This window comes from Phascolarctos cinereus, unplaced genomic scaffold (genome assembly GCF_003287225.1).
Source record: "Phascolarctos cinereus isolate Bilbo 61053 unplaced genomic scaffold, phaCin_HiC Scaffold_2;HRSCAF=192, whole genome shotgun sequence".
Classification (NCBI taxonomy): domain Eukaryota; kingdom Metazoa; phylum Chordata; class Mammalia; order Diprotodontia; family Phascolarctidae; genus Phascolarctos; species Phascolarctos cinereus.
In genome coordinates, this window is record NW_027555625.1 from 355,003,995 (window position 1) to 355,029,661 (window position 25,667).

The 25,667-nt window shown below is 37.7% G+C and overlaps 1 protein-coding gene and 1 non-coding gene across 2 annotated transcripts in view; both read left to right on the forward strand.

Moving 5' to 3' along the window:
* The window catches only part of PPP1R13B (protein phosphatase 1 regulatory subunit 13B), a 100,276-nt gene that overhangs the window by 31,377 nt on the left and 43,232 nt on the right, over positions 1–25,667 (forward strand). Inside the window, 2 exon segments of the mRNA XM_020971147.2 lie at positions 709–828; positions 6,840–6,916. Of these exon segments, the coding sequence (XP_020826806.1) occupies positions 709–828; positions 6,840–6,916 (197 nt within the window).
* On the forward strand, positions 14,225–14,371 carry LOC144456092 (small nucleolar RNA U109). Its single transcript, XR_013484995.1, has one exon. It is a non-coding gene; the product is annotated as a small nucleolar RNA U109 (small nucleolar RNA).

Sequence of the window (25,667 nt, forward strand, 5' to 3'; positions counted from 1 at the left end):
GTTCCAAGAATATGTAAGCGCTTCTGTTCCTGCAGCCCCTCCAACTTGTTATTCTCTGTTTTTGTCATATTCATCATACTGATGGGCAGCCTCAGGAGCTGCTTTAACTTGCATTTCCCCAATTATTGCCGTTTTTTCATATGGCTGTTAGTAGCTTGGATTTTTTCCTTTAAAAGCTGCGTGCTCACAGATTTCAGGCTGTCTTGCTTTTCTGTTTGTATCTCTAGTGCTTAGCATAGTGCTTTACCCCTAGTAAGTGCTTACTAAATGCTTTTTCATTCATTCGTTCTTGTACATTAGGATTACTCTGGCATCTGTTTGACGGATGGGTTGGAGAAGAGATGAGACAGAGACACCAATTAGGAAGGTGTTAACTAACAGCAGTCTAGGCAAAAGCCCTAAACTTAGAGTCTTTGAAGTTGTAGTGAGTTTTGAGGATGGACTACAGAGAGCTTTTCAGGGTGGAATTGACAGATCATAGGAACTATATGGATATAGAAGTTTAGTGAAAAAGAAGGGAAAACATGTCTAGGTTTTGAGCTTAGGGGACTGGGAAAATAGTGCCTCAGAGAAATTAGGAAGCAAATAAAAACCTTCAAATGCCTATAACACCTTCAAATTAAACATTTTATTTATATTTGCTTTTGTTCATATCTTGATCCTTGTCTTATTTCTGGGATAAATGAGGTATATTCTGGTTTGTTCTAGAACGTCCTATCCCCTTTGATCATATGATGTATGAACATCTACAAAAGTGGGGGCCCCGAAGAGAAGAAGTGAAATTTTTCCTTCGTCATGAGGATTCCCCAACTGAGAGCAATGAACAAGGTAGGTGTACCTATGTTAATTTTAAACAAAAAGTGTTTTTAAGGAGAATCTGAATACTGTATTTACTCATGAAACTTCTTTTTTCCCCCCTAAAATGATGAAATTGATAATTAGTATGCCCATCATCTCCTTAATATCTGTCATTACAACCTACAGCTGCAGTACTCAGTGAGGGGGAACCTAATACCTCATGAGGCACATCCCATTTCTTTTTGGGTAGCCCTAATTGTTAGGAAGTTATTTTTTCTTGTACATTTGAGGTTTTTTCTTTTATGTTAGGGGTGTCTGGAATGTTGCTCCCTACACTCTCTGGTCTGCTTTAATCGCCCCAACCTGCCCCACACTGGCAGATCTGGATTGCTAGAAAAGGGTCACTACCCTTTAGCTATACTCAGTCTCTCAAATTCCTAGAGGTTACCTGTTGGGGAAATACACTTCCTTTCCATGTCACTCTGCCTGTTGAGTTCTGCTGATGGGCTTTCATCTACACAAAACAAGCCCCTAATAATCGTGACACATTTATATTTTAAACATAACTCTTTACCTAGTAGTGAGGGGAAAGAAAGTATGACATCATAGGGACTATGTATTAAAGTAAATGCAGGAATCATAAATCTATCACAATCTGTACATAAAGCTGGGTTACGTTCTCCCACCAGTGAGGTCTGTGGAAGAGAATGGTCTCATACCTATAGAAGCCTGGCAAGGAAAAAACTTCAGTAAGGAAAATTGATGGTCTCTGGGTGACTCACAGCTCTGGAATTCAGGCTTTTAATTCACCGGTCCCTTTCAGAATATCTGTGTGCCACAGGAAGTTGCTTATTTGCTAATAGCTCCCTTTCTGATCTTCATCATTCTCTAGCTGGTCAAGTCCTCTGTTCTCAAATCAACAGAACATTTGCGATAGGGGTTTTTAGTGTAGGATTCTTTAAAAAATATTGTGATAACCATTTCAACATAACTTTTCTTTTGTAATCCTATGTATTTTATGTACTTAAGAACTTTATTCAGAAAAAAGGTTCATAGGTTTGACCAGATTGCCCAAGGGGTCTTCCATATAAAAAAAGGTTAAGAAACTTTGATTTGCAAGTTCTTTCAACTGAATCACCCCATGGAGTAACACGTTAACATTTTAGTTTCCTGTAATATAGAGAATTGCAAAGCTCATCAGGCTGGCTCTCTTTGGACAGGGCAAGCAAGCCCAAACAGCTATTCACTGACTATTTTAGCATTTTGGCTCTTCCTCTCTCTGCTGCTTCTTCAGAAAATTCTCACAGAACTAACCTCTTCCCTTGTGATATTTCTTTGGTCTTCAGTCTTCACTTGGCAGGTTGACTTAGAAAACCAGAAGATAACATTATCTGTGTTGTATTGGATTTTTATTTCTTTTGTTAAACATTTCCCGATCATATTTTAATCTGTTGTAGCAGTGTTTGCAAATGAATTTGACATTTGCTTCACAAGATGATTTCAACCTTTTATATTTATGCCATAGTTCTTTTTCTTCTCATCATCATCCTGGTTATCCTTTCTAAGTATGCTGGTTTGTCATTATCTTTCCTAAAATGTGGTGCCAGAACTGAACGAAGCACTACAAAAGTAGGATGACCAAGGCAGGGCTAGCTACTTATTTTGTCCTATGTATTCTACATCTCTCCCTTTTAAAAAAATTATCTTTTATTTTTATATTACCTTAATTTCCCAATGTGTTTCTCTCCCTTCGTCCTGCTAGATCACACTTCTCTTAATGAATCCCAGTATTACATTAACTATTTTGGCTTCTGTATCACATTCTTTGGAATTGAGCTTTCAGCTCACTAAAACCCTTAGTTTTTTGTTTTTTGTTTTGTTTTTTGTTTTATCCTAGAACATCTTCGCAACCTGCTGTTTAGGTACATGAGAGGCATAGTATTGAGTGGATAGAGAGTTGGCTTTGGGCCCAGAAAGACCTAGGTTCAATTTCTGCTTTTGACACATTCTATTCAGTGACTCAGCCCTCTAAGAAGTGCTCTAAGATTGTAAATTGAAGAACAGTTGCTGAGCTGCAGTTGTAGAATGGGTTTCCTTCTAGTTAAATCATGGGTTCAATCACTTCTTTTCTAGCTGCCTCTCCCTCACCCCCCAGTCTTACATGTTACACATGTAAAATTGATTTTTAAAATCCAAGTGTAAGATCTTTATCTGTATTTCATTCTACTTAATTTTGTTCTGTTTTAGCTTCTTAAGATTTTGCTTCAGATTTTAAGGTTTAGCTTCTTAAGATCTTGACAATCATCAAATATTTTGAAGATAGCCAACAATTTTATTTTCAACAAATTTGACAAATATTCTGTCTCTGTCTTCAAGTCACTAGTAAAAATGTTGAACAGCATTAAACTCAATGAAAGACCCTTGCGGTTACTTTACTGAAGACCCTTGCGGTTACTTTACTGAAGACCTTCATCCCACATGTCATCTATTCCCTGTTGACTTCTCTTTGGATGTGGTCATTCTGAATCTGCCTTACTGCTGTCAGCTTTATCTTTCCCTGACAGCATGCCTTTCCTTCAGCAAAGTATTTAATAGATGTCTGTACACTATCCCCCTCACTATGTTCTATTTTTTTTAAGTTTTATTAATTTATTTTGATTTATCAACAATCACTTCCATATGCTTTTGAGTTGAAAATTTTTCTCCCCCTCCTTCCCCCCCACCCTCCCCAAGATGGCACACAATCTGGTATAGGCTTTACATTTACATTCCTATTAAACATATTTTCACATTAGTGAAGTTGTAAGTAAAAATTAAAATCAATAGGAGGAACCATCAGAAAGATGAAACAAAACTCAACAGAAGGTAAAAATAAGTGATAGCGATTGGACTTCCATAGTTCTTTCTTTGGATGTGGACAGCATTTTCTATCCCGAGGCCCCTGGAGATGTCTTAGATCCTTGTAATGCTGAGAAGGGTTAAGTTTATCAATATTAGTCATCGCATAACCTAGCTATTATTGTGTATAAAGTTCTCTTGGTTCTGCTCGCTTCACTCAGCATCAGACCATAGAACTCTTTCCAGGTTTTTCTGAAGTCAGCGTGTTCATCATTTCTTATAGCACAATAGTATTCCATTACATTCATGCACCACAACTTGCTCAGCCATTCCCCAGTTGATGGGGATCCTCTCAATTTCCAGTGCTTTGCCGCCATAAAAAAGAGCTGCTGTGAATATTTTTGTGCATGTGGGTCCTTTCCCCATTTGTTTGGTCTCTTTGGGATATAGCCCTAGAACCCTCACTATGTTCTAGAATGTTGCCAGAGAATAAAGTGTTGAACCTAGAGTCAAGGAGACCTAACTTCACATCAGAGAGAATAACAGTGAGACAGCATACCAAAATTTATGGGATGCAGCCAAAGTGGTACTTAGGGGAAATTTTTATGTCTCTGAACTCTTACATCGGTAAAATAGAGAAAAAGCAGATCAATGCAGGTCATGTAAATAAAAAACCTAGAAAACGAAGAAATTAAAAATCCTTTAAAGATTAAATTGGAAATCCTGAAAACCAAAGTTAAGATTAAGGAAGTTGAAAGTAAGAAAACTATTGAGCTAATAAATAAAAATAGGAGCTGGTGAAAAAATAAACAAACCCAATACAACAGGTACATTTTGAAGAGCAATTTAGAACTGTGATTAAAGGACAATCAGACTGTGCCCTTTGATTCAGCAATACCATTGCTAGGTTTGTATCCCAAAGAGATTGAGAGGAAAAAAAGAACCTACTTGTATAGAAATATTTTAGCAGTTGTTTTTCTGGTGGCAGAGAATTAGAAATTGAGGGGATGCCCACGAATTGGGGAATGGCTGAATAAGTTGTGTATATGAATGTGATGGAATGCTGTTGTGTTATCAGAAATGATGAGCAGGATGCTTTGAGAAAAGCCTGGAAAGACTTACGTGAACTGATGTTGAGTGAAGTAAATAGAACAAGGAGAACATTGCATATGGCAACAGTGACATTGTTTGATGATCAACTGTGAATGACTTAGTCTCAGCAACACAGTGATCTAAGACAAGTACAAAGAACTCTGAGGAAAAAGTGCCACTCACTTCCAGAGAAAGAACTGTTGGGAGTCAGAATGCAGACTGAAGCATAATATTTTTCCTTCCTTCCTTCCTTCCTTCCTTCCTTCCTTCCTTCCTTCTTCCTTCTGCTTCCTGCCTTCCTGCCTTCCTGCCTTCTGCTTTCTGCTTCCTGCTTCCTGCCTTCCTGCCTTCCTTCCTTCCTTCCTGCCTTCCTGCCTTCCTTCCTCCCTTCCTCCCTTTCCTTTCTTTCCTTTTATATGATTGCACATATATAGCCTATATCAAATTGCTTTCTCTTGTAGGGAGGGGGAAGTAAAGGAGGGAAGGAGAAAATTTAGAACTCAAAATTTAAAGAAAAAATAAATGTTAAAATTTGGCTTTACATGTAATTGGGGGGGAAAAAAGACCTAACTTCAAATCTGGCCTCAGGCACTTACTAGCTATGTGATCCTAGGTAAGTCACTTAACCTCTGTCCACCTCAGTTTCTTCATCTGTAAAATGGATGTGAAAATCCTAGAGTTGTTGTGAGGATAAAATGAGAACATTTTAGAAGTGCTTTGTCAACCTTAAAGCACTGTGTAACTGCTTGTTATTATTATCATAGTTACTATGTTTTGGTCTTCCCTGTCACCTGTCATGTTCTTTTTTGGCTTTTTGCTCATTCTTCCAGCCTATTTCCTGACTTTGAACTTTATGTTAAAGTTGGGCTGTGCTCACGTGGGGATAGGGAAGCTTTTGTGCTTTATTTTTTTTATTTATTTATTTTTTGGTGCTGCTTTTTTAGAGCTAGTTCTGAGGGCCTGAAAGTTTTTGGTGTTTCCAAGATGGTGTAATCCTGGGAGAGGTATGGTCACTGTTCTTCCGGTCAGTGCTCTGGTGTTTCCTCAGGAAGGGCCCCTGCTTTCCTGCAGCCACAAGCACTGGTGCACGTCTCTGCCTCTGAACTGACCAGGGCCCTCTTTGTCAAACCGTATTGATATTTCTCTATATAGAAGCTACCACTGGAAAATGGTTTTTTAATTTGACTTTATTTTCCTCCTCCTTTGTTTGTTTTGTTCTTCTCCCAACAAGTGGTCACATGTTGCCATTCAGGGTATAGGGACTAACATTAAAAAGAGATTCTAATATTGAGAATACTAGCTAACTATTACAAATGTTAGTTACAGTATTATAGATTATACTTTTTCTTGAGTAGGGAAAAAAAGGCTAGGGACCAGAATTTTAAATAAATAAGTTTTAAGGTTAGATGAATTGGATTTTTATTTATCTCTAGACAATGAATTGTGTTGAACAAGGCGGTTCACAAAACTGCCATACTTGAGGCCATAAGGTCATAATTGTAACCACAGTTTGTTTTCTATCCACTTTATTACATGGAAGTGTGGCTTTTTTTTCCCTTAAAATATTTTTAAGGTGATATTAATATTTTTCCATTGTTGAGTGTATTAAATTAAATTTTAGTTTAATATGGACTATCCTAAAAAATGGCACTAAGACTTTTGGGACACCCTATATGAAGGAAAAAGGCTTGCTGAAGAGCTCGTCAGCTTTGATACTTTATGAAACTTCTGTAAAAGAAGAAGGGCTTAGCTTTAACCTTAAAGGAGAGGTTGAATATTTTTGTTTTAAAGAAAAGAGCACTGGACCTGGATTCCAGAGACTTAGGTTGAACCATAGCCCTGTTGTTTACAGTCTTGGTGACTTTACCTTAGTCACTTCTGTGCCTCTGTTTCATCCTTTGTCAAATTAAAGGGGTTTGACTAAGTTCTTCCAGAGATTTTCTTCCAACTCAGAAATTCTTGGATTGTGTGATTGGATCCTGATGACTACCAAAGTGTCATGCGCATAGCAGGCTTGTAAACCATGTTTAATGAGTAAATAAAATTAAGAAATTGGAGAAATCTGTTTTTCATTTGAAGTTTTTAGTAAGATTGATACTTATCCTTTGTAGGTGGCCGTCAGCTCCAGGATCAAAGAAATCAAAGAAACGGAATAAGTACATCTGCTGAGAAACATTCTGAAAATGGGGTAGGTAATATCAAATACAATTTAATGCTTTTAAAGTTGTTGGTTTTTTGCTTTTTGGTGAGGCAGTTGGAGTTAAGTGACTTGCCCAGAGTCACACAGCTAGTGAGTGTTATGCATCTGAGGCTGGATTTGAACTCAGGTTCTCCTGACTCCAGGGATGGTGCTCTATCCACTGCACCACCTATCTGTCCCTAAAGTGTTCTTTATTGGTAAATGTGGATTCTAGAATAGCTTTAATCTCTGAAAAAAATCCTTTTTTTTCTGAGCAGAATTTATTATTTCCATTAATTGCCCAAAGTGATTAAGTACTGGGACAAGAGCTAGTCCCTTCACTCATGGGATTGAGTAGGAACCATGTGGACTCTTTGCAGTGATCCTTGGGAAAGCTTATGGCCCCTAAGACTCTTGACTCTTGGAGAGTCGGAAAAATTAGGGAAAGTATCATTGCAGGTAGTTGTGTGCCCCATTTTTGGTTTTTCTTGTAATTATTTGAGGCCTGGAGTATGGCATTGTGGAAAGAACACTTTGTGTGGTTTGTACTAGATTAACTCTAATGTTTCTTTTAGTTTCTGAAGCTCTGGTCTTATGACCTATGCCTTAGATCCTTTATCAGTATTCTTAAATATTTGTTTTTACACTTGATGTATATCCTTTGGTCACGTGCTGAAGGAGATAGCAATTTGTACTTGAGGAGTAGGTTTAGAAGAAAAATATAAAGCAATAGTGAGGGTGAAGAGCTCAAATTGAATGTAAGTGGGGAATTTATGGGAGTAAATGGAGAATTGGGGCTTTATAGACCCTTCAGTTTAGAAGGGACTTCAGAGGCAATCTGGTCCAACTTCTTGTGAATTCACTTTATAGTATTACTGACAAGTGTTTTTCCACTTCTGCTTACATACTTCAAGTGACAGGAAACTCACCATCTCATAGAACAACCCATTCCAATTTCTGGCAGCTCTAATTGCTACAAAGTCTTTCTTTAGGTTTAGTCAATATATTTCTGTCTCACTTTCCCATGTAACACATCAAATATTTAAAGATTGTAAATATTTCCTTTGCACCTGTCTTCCTAAGCTTCCCTTATCAAGGCTTAGCGTTCCTGGTTCTTTTAACCATACAGTATGGTTTTTTGTTCCCTCTTACTCCAGGCCATGTTCTCTTGAATGTGTTTCAGTTTGTCAACCACCTACCTAAACTGTGGCACCCAGAGCTGAATCTGTGTGTCTGATAAAGGAGGAATACTGCAGACTCTTTATTTTGGATGCTGTACATTAATACAGCTTAAAATGAGATTATTTTTGGAATATGTTGTACTCATTGTCACAGAATTACAGAAGTAAAAAGAAGCCTCAGTAACTATTTAGTCTGATACCCAAAAAGGAGAGTCATTACTACAGTATACTAGAGAAATGGCCATTTGATTGAAGACTTCCTGTGAAGGGGAACCCTGAGCCAACCCATTCCACTTTTAGACAGCTCTAGTTAGGAAGTTCTTTCTAATATCAAGCTTAACTTAAGAAAGCTAGGTGGCACAGTGAGCACCAGGCGTGGAATCAGATCTTTCTCAGACATTTACTAGTGTGACCTTAATCTGTTTGCCTGAGATTCTTCAACTGTAAAATGGGAATAATAATAGCACCTACTTCCCAAGGTTGTTGTGAGGACTGAATGAGATAATATTTGTAAATGCTTAGTGCAGGGCCTGGCGAAGAGTAGGCACCATAAATGTTGCTCTTACAGTCTTTTTTTTTGGGGGGGGGTCTTAGGCAGTTGGGGTTAAGTGATGCCTAGAGTTGCACAGCTAGCAAGTGTCAAGTGTTTGAGATTTGAACTCAGGTCCTTCTGACTCCAGGGCCTGTGCTCTGTTCACTGCACCACCTAGCTGCCCCAACTATCATTATTTTGTTGTTACTGTGATGCTGTATCCATCGCTTTCAGTTCTAGCCCTAAAGACCAGGCAATACAAGGCCAATACCAGCTTGCTTTTTACATACTTGAAGATTTAAAGGGGAAATCATTTGTGCCCTGTGAGTTCTTATTCTGTCTAAACCTGTAACTTTCAGGGTGGTTCTTTTGTTTATGATTCCTTCTATTCTCACTTGTGGGTGGGGGACAGGAGAAACCCTATCTATTCCTTTCTTATTCTCACTTTCCTTTCTCTGTTTAAAAAAAAAAGAAAAGAAAAGAATAACCCTTTAAACAAATGTTCAGTCAAGCAAAACAAAATCTGACACTGGCCATGTCCAGAGAGTTATTTTTCATTATGTTGTTAATGAAGAAATTGTTCTCTTTGAATCTTTTCAATTCATTTTGGATCATTTCATATAAGACTTCTCAGATTCCTCTGAAAACATCCTTTTTGGTAATTTCTTATGGCATAATAATATTTTCCTACATTTTTATACCATAGTCTTTTAAGCCATTTTCAAATGGATGGACACCTCCTTATTTACGTTGAACTTTAAAAAAAAATTAAGTGAATTGGTATGATCCATTGTTCACTTTTCCACATTCTAATTTGATTTAGTTTTTTGTGTGAAGTGTTATACCTTTTCCTGTATTGTAAGTTCTCTTAGGCCAGGGACTATGCAGGGACTTTAATCTTCCGTGGTCATATCTTTGACATTCAGAACACTGTCTTCCATACAATATATTCATTTGCCCACAGGCAGCACGACATCAGAGTGTTGTCCTTTGTAAAGGCTGTAATGAACCTTTTGTGGTTAAAAGTTTAAAAAAAATCTGAAAAATTAGAGTTAATTTGTCCTGTACTGTGGTGGCAAACAGCTGGGCTTTCCCTACCTGCCTCTTAGTAGCCACTGTGACTACTTAAATAACACTGGGGCATATGTGGTACAGTATGGACATCCAGTTTGGGATGACTTATAGTCATTAGATGTTTCCTAAGCAATAATGATAATAATAAAGACAATGATGATAACACCTGCCTTTTATATAGTGCTTTAGGCTTACAAAACACCTTATGTACTCATCTGAGCCTCAGAAAAATCCTGTGAGGAGTTATTATTTCCACTTTAGAGATGAGAAAAACGGGACCAAGAAAGTATATGTGGCTTGTCCAGGGTGCCACAGCTACTGTCAGAAGTGGTATTTAAATCCATGTCTTCTTAACTTTTCATGTAGTTTTCTTCCCATAATGCCATGCTGCCTTTGAGAAGACTCATGGAATAGACTTCTCTGTAAGGTACAGCTACTGAGAAGATGCACCTGTATGCTTGAATTGAGATACTAACTTCAGGTTGTTGTGTGCAGTTAGTGTATTCATACCCAGAATGTATGGCAATTGATTAGTTCTGTAGTATATTCTTCTTGGATGCATTACAGATTTTTAAAGTAACTCACATTGAAATTAGTCAGTGCAATGCTCGGTTGGCGGAACTATGAAGTAGTCCAGCTGTTCTGGAAAACATTTTGGAATTATGTAAGAAAAATTTCTAAACTGTCAAAACCTTTTGACTCAACTGCATTCATTACTGGATATGTACCCCAAGAATGTCAAAGTTAAAGGTTCCACATATAAACATTCATAGCACCATTTATTGATTGGAAAATATTGAACAAGTTGTGATTATGTGAATATCAAATAATATTATTTTGCTGTAAGAAATAAGAAGTCAATTCAGAGGAAAATGAGAAGACTTCTGTGAACTCTTGCAGAACAAAGAGCTAAACCAGGAAAACTATAATCCAGGATGTCCAAGAAATATTACTGCAGTCATAACTTTTTAACAACTTCAGAAGCATAAATGCCAGAAGTTAATAAAAAAAATTAGATGGATTAATGTAAAATTAAAAATATTAATAGATTTTTTTTTTAGGCAATTGGGTTAAGTGACTTGCCCAGGGTCACACAGCTAGTAAGTGTCAAGTGGTCTGAGGCCAGATTTGAACTCAGGTCCTCCTGACTTCAGGGCCAGTGCTCTAGCTGCCCCAATATTGATAGATTTTTTAAAAAATTAAACTTCACCATAACTGCCAAAGCTGTGTATCACTAGAGTGGATTTTTTGACTCAAGTCAATTGCTGATCAGTAATTGAAAGGATTGTGTTTTTAATGTTAGCATTAAGGTCATCCAAAGAATGGATGCATATGTCAAAATGTTTTGACAGTACCCCATAGGAAAAAGTTGGACATAATTCAAGTGATCAAGGTCAAACAAGAGGGCTTCCTCTATTAATCCAGTAGTCTAAGGAAGTGTTGTCCAGAAACCTACGTACATAATGAACAACAAGATACCCCTGTTAAAATAATTTTTCAAAATTCACAATACTAAATAAGTGCAAAAGAAATATAAATAATTAAACTTTCAAATGATGTCTTTTGCACGTTTTGTGCCGTTCATGCTTCTGAAGTTATTAAAGCTTAAAACTACTCTAAGACTTTTGGGATACCCTCTCTAAACAAATTTAAAACCAAACCAAGATTGATTCCAGAGTACTTGATGAAACACTCTTTCCTCTCAGTGGAGAAAGGGGATGGACAATGTGGCAGTTACAGACTCTTTTATCAGTTTTGCTTGACTGTTTTTCTTTTATTACAAGGGATGATTGTGGATTGGGATGGGGGGGGTATATTGAGGAATGAGGCCTAATCTGTCAAACAGTGTATTTATTGTACTTAGATACTTCTTTGTTACAGGGGGTACTTTTTTTGAGGGGGGAGGGGTTGAAGTGACTATTGGGAAGTGACAGTGATGTTTAAAAATTAAAAAATGAATGGCCTGCATTCAGAAAATGTACTGTTTATCGGAGGGCAGTTTAAAGTTCAAGGGTTTAATCAGCTTACTCTTACGCAACACATGACATTTATTCTTTGTTGTTGGAGTTGGAAAAGTGCCAATTTTAGAAAAATGCCAGCACTAGAGAATGGTGGAAAACTTGAGAAGCTTAGAGTTGTCCAGCGTCTATTAGGTTGAGTATAGTCAGAAGTAATTGTGTTTTGCTTTGGTAATTGTTTATTTAGAAGTTATTCATCTTTATTAAACCTTTCAAATAACAGACCCTAAAACTTAATACCTCAGAGCTGTAGCAAAATGGAAAGAAAAAAAAAGATCCCTTGTTTTTGAATACAGATCAGTGAATTTTTGTCTAATCATTTTAGGGACAGTTTAAGTAGTAAAGTTAACTTCTGTTCAACTTTGGATGTTATATTCTTAGGAAAACAGATTATTAGTTGTATTTGAACCTCAAGATAATATTGTAGACATTTGAATTAATTCTTCTACTTTTAAATAGAGTCCATCCATAAGTAAATGCTTTAAACTAGGGGTTCTTAACCTTTTTTTGTGTTATTGACCTTTATCAGAATGTTTTTAATGAATAAAATAAAATATATAGGATCACAAAGATAACCAACTATATTGAAGTAGTTATTAAAATATTTTTAAAAAACCCACAAGTCAATGGATCCCAGTTTAAGAGACTCTGTTTTAAACATACTCATATTAAAGGCCAAGGTGTTGAGAAGTGAGACTTCATGGTTAGACCTCAGACCTGTGATTTAGGAATACCTGAAATTGTAGTGAGACTTAGACCTTTGCTTAGCTGTGTGACCTTGGGCAATTCACTTAACACCTTTTTGTCTCTGTTCATCTGTACTGGGTGTTATAAGATATACTTCACATGGAGATAATGTATAGAATGTCTCTTGTAAATTTTAAAGTGCTATGGAACAAACTGTCAGTTATTTTTAAAGTGCTTGCATTTTCTTTCTACTTTTCCTTGGAGATAAAAGGGGTCATTTCATTTAAGCATGTGGTGATGAGGCCTTACCAAGGATGTAGCTTTCTAAATGGAGAGAACAATGTGTTAGGAAGGTCAGATGACAAGATTTGTTGTTGAATTGGTTGTGTGGAGTGAGAATGAGAAGTCAAGAATCATGGCTGGGTAAGTAGGAGGGTGGTGGTGAATGGAGAAGCTTGGAAGAGAGTGCTGCAGTGCATATGGAGTCACAGTGATTTGAGATTTCCTTCAGTGAGGCTGTTCCCAGTCCATCCTGTGTAGCTTTCATCTGTGCTTTCCCCTAGTTTTGCCCAAATGAATCCACTCTGTATACACTTGACCTTGTTTGTGTTCTCACGATATTGTGAAGAGACCAGTGTAGTCTGTTGACACTTTTTATTGGTTATCACTTACTTTCACCAAATGACTTCATATGTTTTTTAGTCATAGGTGAATCTGTTACATACAGCTTATTTTTTTAAATGTTAAATTCGTCATAGGAGTACTAACATTTTCTTGTTTTTAAAAAAAATTTCACTGACACTTTTAATTTTTTCTTATATTACTATCTTCCAGTTACTACCCCCCCAATCCCCGATAAGCCTGCTCTTAATAACAAATAAATATATTCAAAACAAACTTGCATTGAGTTGGTCATGTCTGAAAACATATGTCTGATTTCTTCCCACCAACAGGTGGGAGGCATGCTTCATCATCAGTCATTATAGGTCATTGCATTGATGATAGCTAATAAGTCTGCAAAATTGTTTTCCTTTACATTTTTTTTTCTTATTGTATATTCTGTTTCTGATTCTGTTCCCTTCAGGTTTCTCTGAATCTTTCCTTTTTGTCATTTCCTATTGTTCAACAATATTCCTATACCATAGTTGGTCCAGCCATTCCTCAGTTAATGGCCACACACGTTGTTTCCAGTTTCTACAAAACAGTATTGCTGTGATGTTTTTTACAAATGGATCCTTTCCCTTTGATCTTGATCTCTTTGATGCACTTGCTTAGTAGTGGTATGGCTGAGTCAAAGGTTATACACAGTTTAGTGACTTAGTATAACCTTAGATTGCTTTCCAGAATGATAGGATCACTTCACAGCTCTATCAGCCATGTGTTAGTGTATCTGTTATAACACAGCCCCCTCCAACAATTATCATTTTTTGTCATCTTTGCCATTCTGATGGGTGGAATTTCAGAGATGCTTTAATTTTCATCTTCAGAATTATTGGTGATTTGAAACATTTTTTTCATGTGGTTGTTTATAGCTTCAGTTTCTTTGCTTGAAAACTGTATTCATATACTTCAGCCATTGTTCTTGGAATGACTCTTGTATCTTTTTAGTTGTTTTTGGTGTTTCTCTGGGAGTACCGGGCTTCTCCCAGACCTTTCCTATTACTGTCTTTCCCAGAAATCTGTACCAAGACTTTTGAGACCCACATAATCTATGAGGCCAAATGAGGTCAACTTCTACTGTCTGCCATTATTTGAGTCAAGGTCAGTACTGAGTATTTGTTGATGATTAAATTTATAACCATATCCATTTACTTTAATTCTGTTTCAGCATGTTGAAATTTTAAAAAAAAATCATACTTCTCATTGCAATAGAAGTATGAATATAGCCAGTACATGCTACATAAACATAGGAGTTTTCAGGGCTGCCAACCTTTCAGTAAAGGTTGAGTAGTAGTATGTTTCTCCTACATCAAAGAAATTTATAGAATTTTCTTACATTGAGAAGTAAGGTAAAATTTTATTTTTTGTATGTTTTTATACTGTCTTTAAAAAGTTGTGTTTGTGGAAGAACTCAGTTTGTAGTGAGTGCATTGTGATGTTTGTGGAAACTGATTAGAGAATTTAAGGATGGTCTGTTTTACTTAATATTCATAGAATTAACAAAAATTTAGATTTTATGACCTGTTTTGAGACAACCAGCATACATAGTCAAAAGAGCATTTCTCTCTTTCTAAATATTTAAAATTTATTTTGTTAAATATTTCCCAATTGCATATAACATTTTTTTGAACACTCATTTTTTAAAATTTTGAGTTCCAAATTCTTTACCTCTTTCCCATTCGTCATCCCCTCTTTGAGAAGGCAGTTTTATATCTATTATACATGTGAAGTTATGCAGAACATTTCGATATTAATTAACCATGTTGCAAATCAATAAAAATAAAATGAAAAAAGTATACTTCACTCTGCATTCAGAGTTCCTCAGTTTTCTCTGTAGTGGTAGATAGCGTCTTTTATCATGGGTCCTTTGGAATTGTCTTGAATCATTATCTTGATCATAGTAGCTAAGTCTTTCACGGTTGATCATTCAGTATTGCTATACTGTGTAGAGTGTTCTTCTGGTTCTGCTCATTTCACATGGCGTCAGTTCATATAAGTCTTTCCAGGTTTTTATGAAATCATCCTGGTTATCATTTCTTATTGTACAGTAGTATTCATCACAGTCATATACCACAACTTCTTCCCCCATTTCCCAAGGAATGGGCATCTCCTTAATTTCCAATTCTTTGCCATCACAAAAGAGCTGCTCTCAATATTTTTATGCAAACAGGTCCTTTTCCATTTTCTTTGATCTCTTTGGGATACAGATCTATTAGTGGTGTTGCTGAGTCTAAAGGATATGCACAGTTTTATAGCCTTTTGGGCATAGTTCCAAATTGTTTTCCAAAATGGTTGGACTAGTTCACAATTCCACCAGTAGTGTAGTTTCTTCATTTTTCTACATCCCCTCCAGTGTTAGTCATTTTCCATTTCTGAGATGTTAGCCAGTCTGATGGTGTGAAGTGGTATCTCAGAGTTGTTTTATTCATTTCTGTAATCAGTTGTACTTTAGAGCATTTTTTTCACCTATTGATAGCTTTAATTTCTTCTACTAACTGGCTCAGTTCCCTATATATTTGAAAAATGAGGCCTTTATCAGAGAAACTTGGTATAAAAAAATTCCCCCAGCTTCCTGTTTCCCATTTAATTTTGGCTACAATAGTTTTGTTTGTGCAAAAGCTTTCTAATTTTATGTAATCAAAATTATCCTTTTATTTCCCATGATAATATATATTAATGGATGAGTTCTATAGATTATTCACATGGGTGTGTATGTAGTAGTCTGGACGACAGGCATTTTTCATCCACCTTTTTTTCTTTCCTATGTGTTAGACTAAGCTTTTTAGAGTGACTATGGATCTTATTTAGGAGAAGTATTCTGGGCCTTGTTGCAAGATCAGTGTAATATCTTTTATTAGTAAAAAGGAGCATTATTAATTTTTAAGCTCCATGAAGACCTTATGCACTCACTGGTTGCTGCCATTTGTATTGACTTCCAGAGTCCCTGATTTGCGTTTCCAACCATCTTTGGAATCTCTAAAGCAGCCTTCCACTCTTGCTGCCTCTAGATGTAGAGCCCTGCAGGCTACACATGTAGCCTGGTCTCACTGGGAGACTGCTGGCTTGTTTGCTTGTGCTGAAGCTGCCATTGACAAGCATTCCCCTTTCCTGTTTCTGTGAGCTTCTAACTTTCTATGCAATTCAGAGGTGGAAACAAAATCTCTCCTAAAATACTGTAGTTTCTCATTGGATTTCTTGATCGTTATTTATCTTGGTGCACTTTTAAGGTTTTTGTTATGGGTGAGCTGATCTGCCTGCCTCCATTCGAGGAGTCATACTGACAAGAAATATTTCCCCATGGAACTTGTGAGGGAGCAAGAACCTGAGTGGGTAGCCCCACAGAGAGGATGAAGTAACGGAAGGCTACAGAGGATCATTTGGAGCTGTAGTCAGAAATAGTCCGTCCCGTCGGGAAAGTCTTCTTGATGGGTAGATCCAAGGAACCACCAGAATGAAGAGCCCCCTCCTTTTTGCAGTGGTACTGATTTATCGGAGATGTGTCACCTAACCCCAACAGTCTGGCATGTCATGATGAAGCTATCGTTTTTAGAGATCCATTCCACTATTCCTTCATGCCAGTTACCTAATGGGGATAGGGTAGATGGAAAATTGAGAAAATACTGCAAGAGCAGGCCCGGTCCCAGGCTTTCTTTGTAGGGAGATGTGTATTCTGCTCAGAGGGGCTGAGGAGAAGGAGGTGCGGCAGTCTCGATAGTGTCACTGCAGGAGCAGAGCTAAATGGCACTATGATCTCATATCTATCTAACTACCTGACATTTATATAGCACCTAATGTATGCCCATGTGAGATTGGATTTGACTCCAGGTCCTGTGTTCTGTCCGCTCTGCTGTCTGCCTGCCACTAGGCTGGTCTAGGTCAGTGTCTGTGGGTATGGCATACCTCTTGCCTTTAGATGAAGGAAAATACCACGTATGATCAGCTTGCCAGCTGTAGGCGGCTAGGTGACCCAGTGGATAGAATGCTTGGCCTGGAGTCACAAAGACCTCATCTTTAATCCAGCTTCAGACACTTTCTAGTCGGGTGACCCTGGGCAAATCACCTAACCTCTGTCTGCCTCCGTTTCCTCAACAGTAAAATGAGGATAGTAATAGCACCTACCTCTCATGGTTGTTGTGAGGACCAAAGAGATAATAATTGTAAAGCGCTTGGTACAACATCTGGCACCTAGTAGGTGCTTAATAAATGATTGTTCCCTTCCCTTTCTTTTCCCCTAGGGGCAGGTCAAACCACCTGAGGTAAAATCGTATGGATTCCTCAAAGGTTGGTGCTCTAAGTGGCATTAAGAACATTGTTATGCATTCTCTTTGGTTAAGGGTATCATATAGTCCTGGACCCACAGCAACATAGCATCATTAACTTCGTGTCTAGATTGATTATGAACCTAATCTCCAATTAATGCTGTTCTTGTGAGAGTATCAACCAATTATTCAGTTGGGCAGAAGACATGTGATGTCTCAGGGGAGGGGGGTTCCACTAACATGCTTCATTTCAGAGTTGGCTCAGCCCATGACTCCCAGAACAACTCCATTTCTTCACCAGCGATCTTTTCATGTGGACGGCGCCTCCACCCTTTGGCCTCATCTTCCAATTAAAGCCCATAAACTCCATTTCAATAAGCACCCAAGCCAGTCACATTCATCTTAAGCTTGGCTTAGCCCATGACTTCCCAAACTACTACTTCCACCTTTACTACCATCTCCACCCTTTCCCCACCCTTTTTGGCTTCCTTTTATGGGCTGTCTTCTCCTGTTAAAATACAAGCTTCTTGAGGGTAACAACTCTTTTTGTTTGTATTTGTATTCCAGGGTAGCACAGTGCCTAACACATAGTAAGCTCTGGATAAATGCTTTCTCTAACCTTATTTTTAGCAAACAAACCAAAAGAACCATAGGCTATAAGAGGCATCTAAAGAATTCTTATATTCTTTCACTGATCTTTTAACACCTACTCCCCTAAAGTTCATTTCTGTTCTCTGAAGACCCCTAACCATTCAGCCAAATGCATTGCCACCACTGAGGAATGAATATAATTGAGAATTTTATTTGCTCTTTCAGGGCTCTTTCATAGATTAGTCTTGTTGCTCCCAGCTTAGTCTACTGGGAAAATGCTGCCACAATTGATTTGTATTCTACTTTCTCATAATGGAGAGAATTACCAGTAAACCAAGCAAAACAGTCTTTGTCAAGAGCTAAGGCTTGTTTTGAAAGAGGCCTATTGGGCTGATGGAGGGGGCAAATCGTTGTGGCTAAGACCGGAAGTCTCTGCTCTTAATGATGTTTAACTCTTTTCATGAAAGATACTAACATTTGAGGGGCATGGTCTTGGATATATCATTTCCATTTAATGATGAAATCTTCTTGTTCTTTGTATATCTTATTAGAGGACCCATCTTAGGTTGAGCTGTTGTGTGTGTGTGTGTGTGTGTGTGTGGTCCTCTGTCATCTGTTCAGGGGTAACCAGGGTCCACTAACACAAAAGCAGGTGTTTCTCAAAGGATGATGAGTGGCTTCTCCAGGGAGTTTACAGCTACAGAAGCATAATGGTCATTTAACCTGGCCACTTGGTCATTATGAACGGGGACCTCCAGGATTACAGACCCCATAGTGTCATATGGACCCAAGGAGAAAGACTTCCAGAAAACTCATGTTAAACATTCCAGGGCTATAGCACATTCTAGTACCCATTCAAAAGAGGCCAATAAATAGAGGCAGTTCTGCTATAATGTGATAGGAATTGCTAAAAACCACCTCACTCTGCAGAATCATAAAATAAAACCCTCAGAGCTAGGAGGAAGATGGGGTTAAGAGCACAGTGCTCAAAAACTTTATTAGTGACAAAAGAAAAGATAGGAATCTAATTTTAAAAAATGGTAACATAGTGCTGTTATGCATGTTAATAAGAAATACGTAAGTACTACAATAAGTAGTGGCTGTGTCCTTGGCCTCAGGCTACAAGATTGGGTAGGGCAGGCTGAAATTGCAGTCCAGGGGCCATGATAGAAGAAGTGGTTGTGAGAGAGGCCAACCAGCCTTTCTCTGCCCACAACTCCTCCTGCTTCTTAAGATATACAAGAAATGTGGTGCTTTACCTTGACAAAAACCAGAAGTTTACTTGTAGAAGTGGAGTTGCAGCTTGTGAGTTACTGTGAAGTGGTACAATTTTCTTCATTCTTATTGTCATGGAAGAGATAGTACAGAAACATACTTGAAATTTGTGTTACGCTCAAGATGTCCCTAATATATCAATCCCATTAGAACAAATTTGTATTTTTGAAACATGTTTTATATCAACTGACTGTAATTCAGTCAGTCTGTCAACAAGCGTTTTATGGAATGCTCACAATTTGCCAGTCACTGAACATACAAAGTAAGGCAAAAATATATTCCCTGTCCTTATGGAACTCACCTTCTGATAGAGGATAATTGGTAAATAATTGTACTTGCAAGGTATATACAGTACAAATGGAAGGTAGTCTAGGGGAAGGTGGAAGGCTGAGGGGATGGGGCAAAGACTGCCTGCTGTAGAAGGTAGGATTTGAGCTAAGCCTTAAAGAAGGCCAGGAGGAGGATGAAGAGCATTCAAGGCTTAGGGGTGGGGTGGCCATTGAAAAGGCATGGGATCACAAGAGGGAGAGTTGTAGAAGACGAACAACCAGAAGACTGATGTTGGATCACAGAAGTAAGTGGAGGGTAAAGTGTAAGAAGTCAGCAAAGGTAGAAAGAGGTCCGGTTATGAAGGCCAAACAAGAAGATTTTGTATTTGATCCTTGAAAATTCCTTTGGTAGCTGAGTGGAAGGTGGACTGGAGTAGGGTTAGGCTTGGGGTGGGGAGACCAGTTAGAAGGCCCTTGCAGTAGTCTAGGTGTTTGATGATGAGGGCCTATGCCAGGGTGCCAGCCGGGTGTGTACAGAGAAGGGGACTTATACAAGAGATAAGCAAGGAATGACAGGATCTTGGCAACAGTTTGAGTATATGGAATGTGTACAAGAGAGATGTGGAAGATGATGCTGAGGTTGCAAGCCTAGCTAATTGGGAGAATGGTGGTATAAAAATAAAAAGTTATGGAAGAAGGAAGGGTAATTTTATAAATAGGTCCATTAAAATGTCCAGAAGTGGATTATGGGGCCTCCCAAGCCTGAAGTTCAACAATAGGCCTTTGACCTTCCATTTTGGTCTCCAAAGAAGCAAGTGTAAGTAGCTTATCGTGGACACCCAGCCTGCAGGCAGCAGCACCCATTGTAGTGAGACGGTAGAAAGGGCCTTGGCACCCTGGTTTGCAAGAAGCCGTTGTGGTTGGGCCCCGTCCAGATGGACGCTCTGAAGGTAGCCAGGCCCATTCTGGCCCTTCATTGCCGTTTTGATGAGGTGTCCTCAGCTTTGCTTCAAGGATGGAGGGTTTGGGGAGCAGTTAATCCCGTGAAACTGTTATTTGTGACCCTGGCCATCTAGGTTATTAAAAGTCAGAGATGAGTGGTGGAATATTGAGGAGATGGGGGTGAGTGGGAAACAGGCATTTATTAAGGCCTTACTATGTGCTAGGCACTCTGCTAAGTGTTTTACAAATATGGTTTCATAGTAGAGCTTGGAAGTAACATCCCAACCTCCACACCACCAGTGGGGGTGGGGCTGGGAAGAGAATGTTTATGAGTCAAGAATCTGTCGGAGTGTGCCTGGGGTTATTAACTGCTCCCAGGTGGACAGATCTGGGACCTGATCATGGTTCTTTTGGGCAAAGAGGATGGAAAAACTGTTCTAGGACTTTGGCAGGAATCTTCTGAAACCCTGAGGAGCTTCCTTGCTGACTGCTTTTAATCTCCTTGTTGGCTGCTTTTACCTGCTTTTGCTTTCTTGCAGACTGCTTTTACTTATGGAGGGGGGGAACAGGGGGATGAGGAATGGGGAGGATACTTCTGAATATGTTTTTTTTTAAATGAATTGTTTATCTGAATCCTCAGACTCTGGGTGATTGATTCTATCAGACATGGAACCACATTGTGACACCAGGCCTCTGTTTCCTCAGCTGTAAAATGAGGTTGAATATATGGCCTCTGCAGTCTCTTTCAGCCCTAGAGCCTTTTATACTGGGATCCTCTAAATGATGACTATTATTCTTTTCATTTATTATTTATTAACTGAAAAAAGTTGTTTGAATAATGAGTAACAGTTTATCAAACTGATTGGAGTTCATAGCTGGCTTAGTCTATTAGCTTTTTTCCTGTTGGCAAAATTCACTAGTCTTTTTTGTTTAGTGATAAGAATTAGCAAGACTTCTTTCCATGTTAGCTAAAGACCTAAAAAAAGCTATATTTAGTTAAAACCTTATTTGTTACTATTAGTTGCCATAGCAATCCCAACTTTTGTGAATAGTAAGGAGGAAAATGGTATTGGATTTTATGGAAGAATTTTCACCGAATAGCCATGAGGTTGCTTTTTTTTTTATAAGAAAAGGGACCAAGCAACTAATTCATAACTTAAGAAATTTTGAAAGTTTAAGGTATTTTTTTTTAAAGACCACAGAACCTGTTTTTAAAATAATGGTTAAAGGGATAGCTAAGTGGTACAGTATATAGAGTACCAGCCCTGAAGTCAGGAGTACCTGAGTTCAAATCCAGCCTCAGACCAAACACTTGACACTTAACTAGCTGTGTGACCCTGGGCAAGTTGCTTAACCCCAATTGCCTAAAAAAAAATTTTTTTTAATTTTACAAAATAAAATAATTGTAAAGAAATGCTTAATATATTTATTTGTATGTTGCACACGCATGTGCACACACACACACACACACACACACACACACACCCCAAGCCAGACCTCAATAATCTTTGGGCATTCAGTGTCTCTAAGCAACTCTCTAAGACTCTGAAGTTGCAGGTCTACATTGCCAGAGGGGATTTCTTTACTGGGTGTTCCTTATACCAATAAAATCACTGGTATAGACCACCCCCCAAAAAAACCCAACCAAATACTTTGATTAGTGGTTTTAAATAGGAAGTACATGTCATCAATCGATATTTGTTCTTTGTTTTTAGAATCTTTATGTTTTTCCTATATGAAATATGTTCATCCCTATAAATATGACAATGACCTGAGGGGACAATAAAGATGTCTGATACACACCATATCATGTAACTAATTTGGGATGAAAAGTTTTCATCACAAATAATTCTAGTACCAGATGAGTTGTTTCTTATTACCTTAGAAAAATCTAATCCTTATAGTCTCCTCAAATGTACTTTCCTTTTTTGTTTTGACTACTTAATGAATCATGACATCAATTTTCTAATTAGAGGGACAGATCTAACTTAGCTTATTAAAATTATATTTGAAAAGAATGTACAGAATGGGAAAATGTGATTAAATTGTGACCAGCTTTATATGGTTCAAAAAATATGAACTATTATTTATGTAAAATGTATGTTTTTCAAGAGCTTTACATAATTTAATAAAGGTTAATTTAGCATCTTTTAAAAAAATCATTTTCTCTTACTAGCCTGCAAAATTGTCATTGAGTAATTTTATTTCTGTTCCTGTGAGTACCATTGACAAGTATAATGCTTCCTTTTCATCCTTGAGTTAAATGCTATAAATGTTTTTGAAATTTCGTATCCTAAATTTATTGTAATACTTGTTTACCTGCCTTGCTGGGATTACTCATTGTAAGGTGTGAGAATGCTGGAAAAAAATTAATGAGAAGGCAAGTTTTTTTTTTAATTAAGTAGAATATTTACTGCTTAGAATATTGAAAAAAGACTTAAGAATCAGACTTAGATTCAAATCCTAGCTTTGTCACTTACTATTTGTTTGATCTTTGGACAAGTCATTTCATATTTCTCATTTGTAAAATGACTATGGGGAAAAACCTCATTAATAAAAATAGCATATCTTATACTTGTGATTTATTCAGATGCTTCACTTCTATTGTCTTGTTTACTCTTTACAGAATTAGACTAGATTGGAGGGCCTTTCCAGTTCAAAACCATTTTTTATCAAATTATTTATGTAAATTGTAGGTATTAGAATAATAGTTATTTAGATTTGGACTTAATAAGATCAAGATTTACCCACATTTAGGTGATTTTAAAAATAGCCCTATTATCACATGATCATGGATAATTACAAATTTCTTTCCAGTAGGTATATTTGGTGCAGTAAGTTAAATTATTATTGTGTTTTCACAGTTTATAAAACGCTTAATGCTTTATTAGGAAAAAGCAAGTATAGACCAGTTGTGGTTGGAGTGTAGACCTAGAGAGGAGTGATGTGTTAGAAGACTGGAAAGGTGGGAGGGAGTAGGCTGTGAATGGCTTTGAATGCTAGACAGAGGACTTTGTATTTCATCCTAGAGGTTATCAGAAACTCCTGGTGTTTGTTCAGCAGGGCGCTGACATGGTCAGACAGGGCTTTTCTGTGAAGGATGGCCTGGAGAGGGGAAAAAAAAACACGGTAAGCCGGAGGACTCCAAATAGGAGGCTGTTGCTATAGGCCAGACAAGGGGAGAGCAGTGCTTCATCCAGGATGGGAGCTATGTGAGTGGAGAGAAGGGCATCTGTATGATAAATGTTGTAGTAGTAGAAATGAAAATTATTGACCATTAATTGGATATGTGGAGTGAATGAATGTACAGTTGAGGATAATACTGAAATTGTAGAATGATTGGGAAAAAGTGAAGTTGTTTTCTTTTTACTTTTTTCCCCCCCTCACTTTTTGATTTGATTTAATTTATTTTTTTATTTTTAGGCATTTGGGGTTAAGTGACTTGCCCAGGGTCACACAGCTAGTAATTGTTTGGTCTGAGGTCAGATTTGAACTCAGGGCCTCCTGATTTCAGGGCTGGTGCTCTATCCACTGCACCACCTAGCTGCCCACCCCTCACTTTTTGAAGGAGAATAATCTGGGTATTGGAGAGTACAGGACAGTAGTGGCTAACATGTAGTTAAAATTCAGGATAAATAGAGAAATGGCAAAATAATTACTTACTGGATTCAAGTCACCAGACATAGATAAACCACTTTCCAGGGTACTGAAGGAATCAGAACAGATGTTATTGATGAGGCTATACTGAGGGCGATTTTTGAAGAAATCAACAAGACGGTTCTGAAGGAGGTCAAAATGACCCGATTCTTTTTGAAAGGGAAGAAAGCAGAGCCTACAAGCCGTAAGCCAGTGAGCTTGGTTTCAATTCTCAGCAAAAGATACAGCATATTATTAAAGGGATTTTTAATGAATGTCTGGAAAAGGAAGGTGGTGATTACATAAGAGCCAGCATGGCTTTATCAAGAACCAATTATCCCATACTTAACCTCATTGCTTTTTTGAGAAGGTGGGCAGACTTCCATGGTCAAGGAGTGTTTTAGGTAGTTCACTTAGATTTTATCAAAGTATTTGACAAAATCACTCATGTTATTTTTTGTTAAAAATAGGGAGAGATTTCAGCAAGACAGTAAGTCTGTTGAGAACTAGATGAGTCACTGGACCAGTAGTAGAATGTCTCAGGGATCTGTTTGTAGGTCCTGTTTAAAAAAAAAAACACAACAGTTTTTAATGACTTATCAGATTTGCAGACTACACAAAGCTGAGAGAGATAGCTACCAAGGTTGATGCCGTCAGGATATAAAAAGATTTTGATTGCCCAAAACTGGGCTCAGAAGGTACTTGTGGCCCACCCCCTGTTTTTGTACAGCTGGGAGCCAAGAGTGTGTTTTACATTTTAAATGACATTTTGTTAAATGTTTCAATGTTAAATAACATTCTTAGTTTGCTGGCCATACTAAAACAGGCTGCAGTGACAGGCTGGTCCCTGGGCTAGATTGTTTGGGCCAGATCTATCAAGATAGAATTTAATAGGTTCAAGTGTAATGCCTTATACTGGGGTTAAAAAAAAGGAAAACACCTTCACTAGTACGAGAGGAGACTGGAGTTGTGGCTAGAGAATAGTAAATTCATGACGTGGCAGAAATGTGTGCCACATTTTGGAATGACATAAAGTGGTGAGCGTCCAGAGCGGGGCACAGGAGTGAGTTAATTTATCTGTTTATTACAAGTGCCTACTGTGTGCCAAGCAGTGTGCACTAAATGCTAGAACACAAAGGCAGAAGTGAAATTATGTATAATATATACAAAATTAATTACAAGGTGGTTTGAGAAGTGAGTATAGTGGCATTTGGGGGAAACTGGGAATGACTGTTATGGAGAAGAGAAGAAATAAGTAATAGATGTGTCCAAGCTTTTGAAGTGATGGCGTTTGGAAGAGGAATTAGATTTGTACCTTTTGTGGCTAAGTAGAACCAATAGGAACAGTGGGTACAAATCGCAAGGAGGCAGGTTGATAGAAAATTCCCTAAAAATAAAAGGGATCCAGATGTTGAGTGTCTTGCCTCAGAAGATAGTGGGATCCCCTTTCTCACTGAAAATTTTCTTTAAATAAAGAAGGTGTGTTATAGTGGATATTCTTGTTCAGATAAAAGTTAGACTAAATGTCTCCTTAAACATTTATATTCTCAATTGGATTCTCAGAATGATTCAGTGTTTTTGTCATGGTGAAAATGACGATATTGGTTACATATAAAAATTTTGTTAATATTTCATT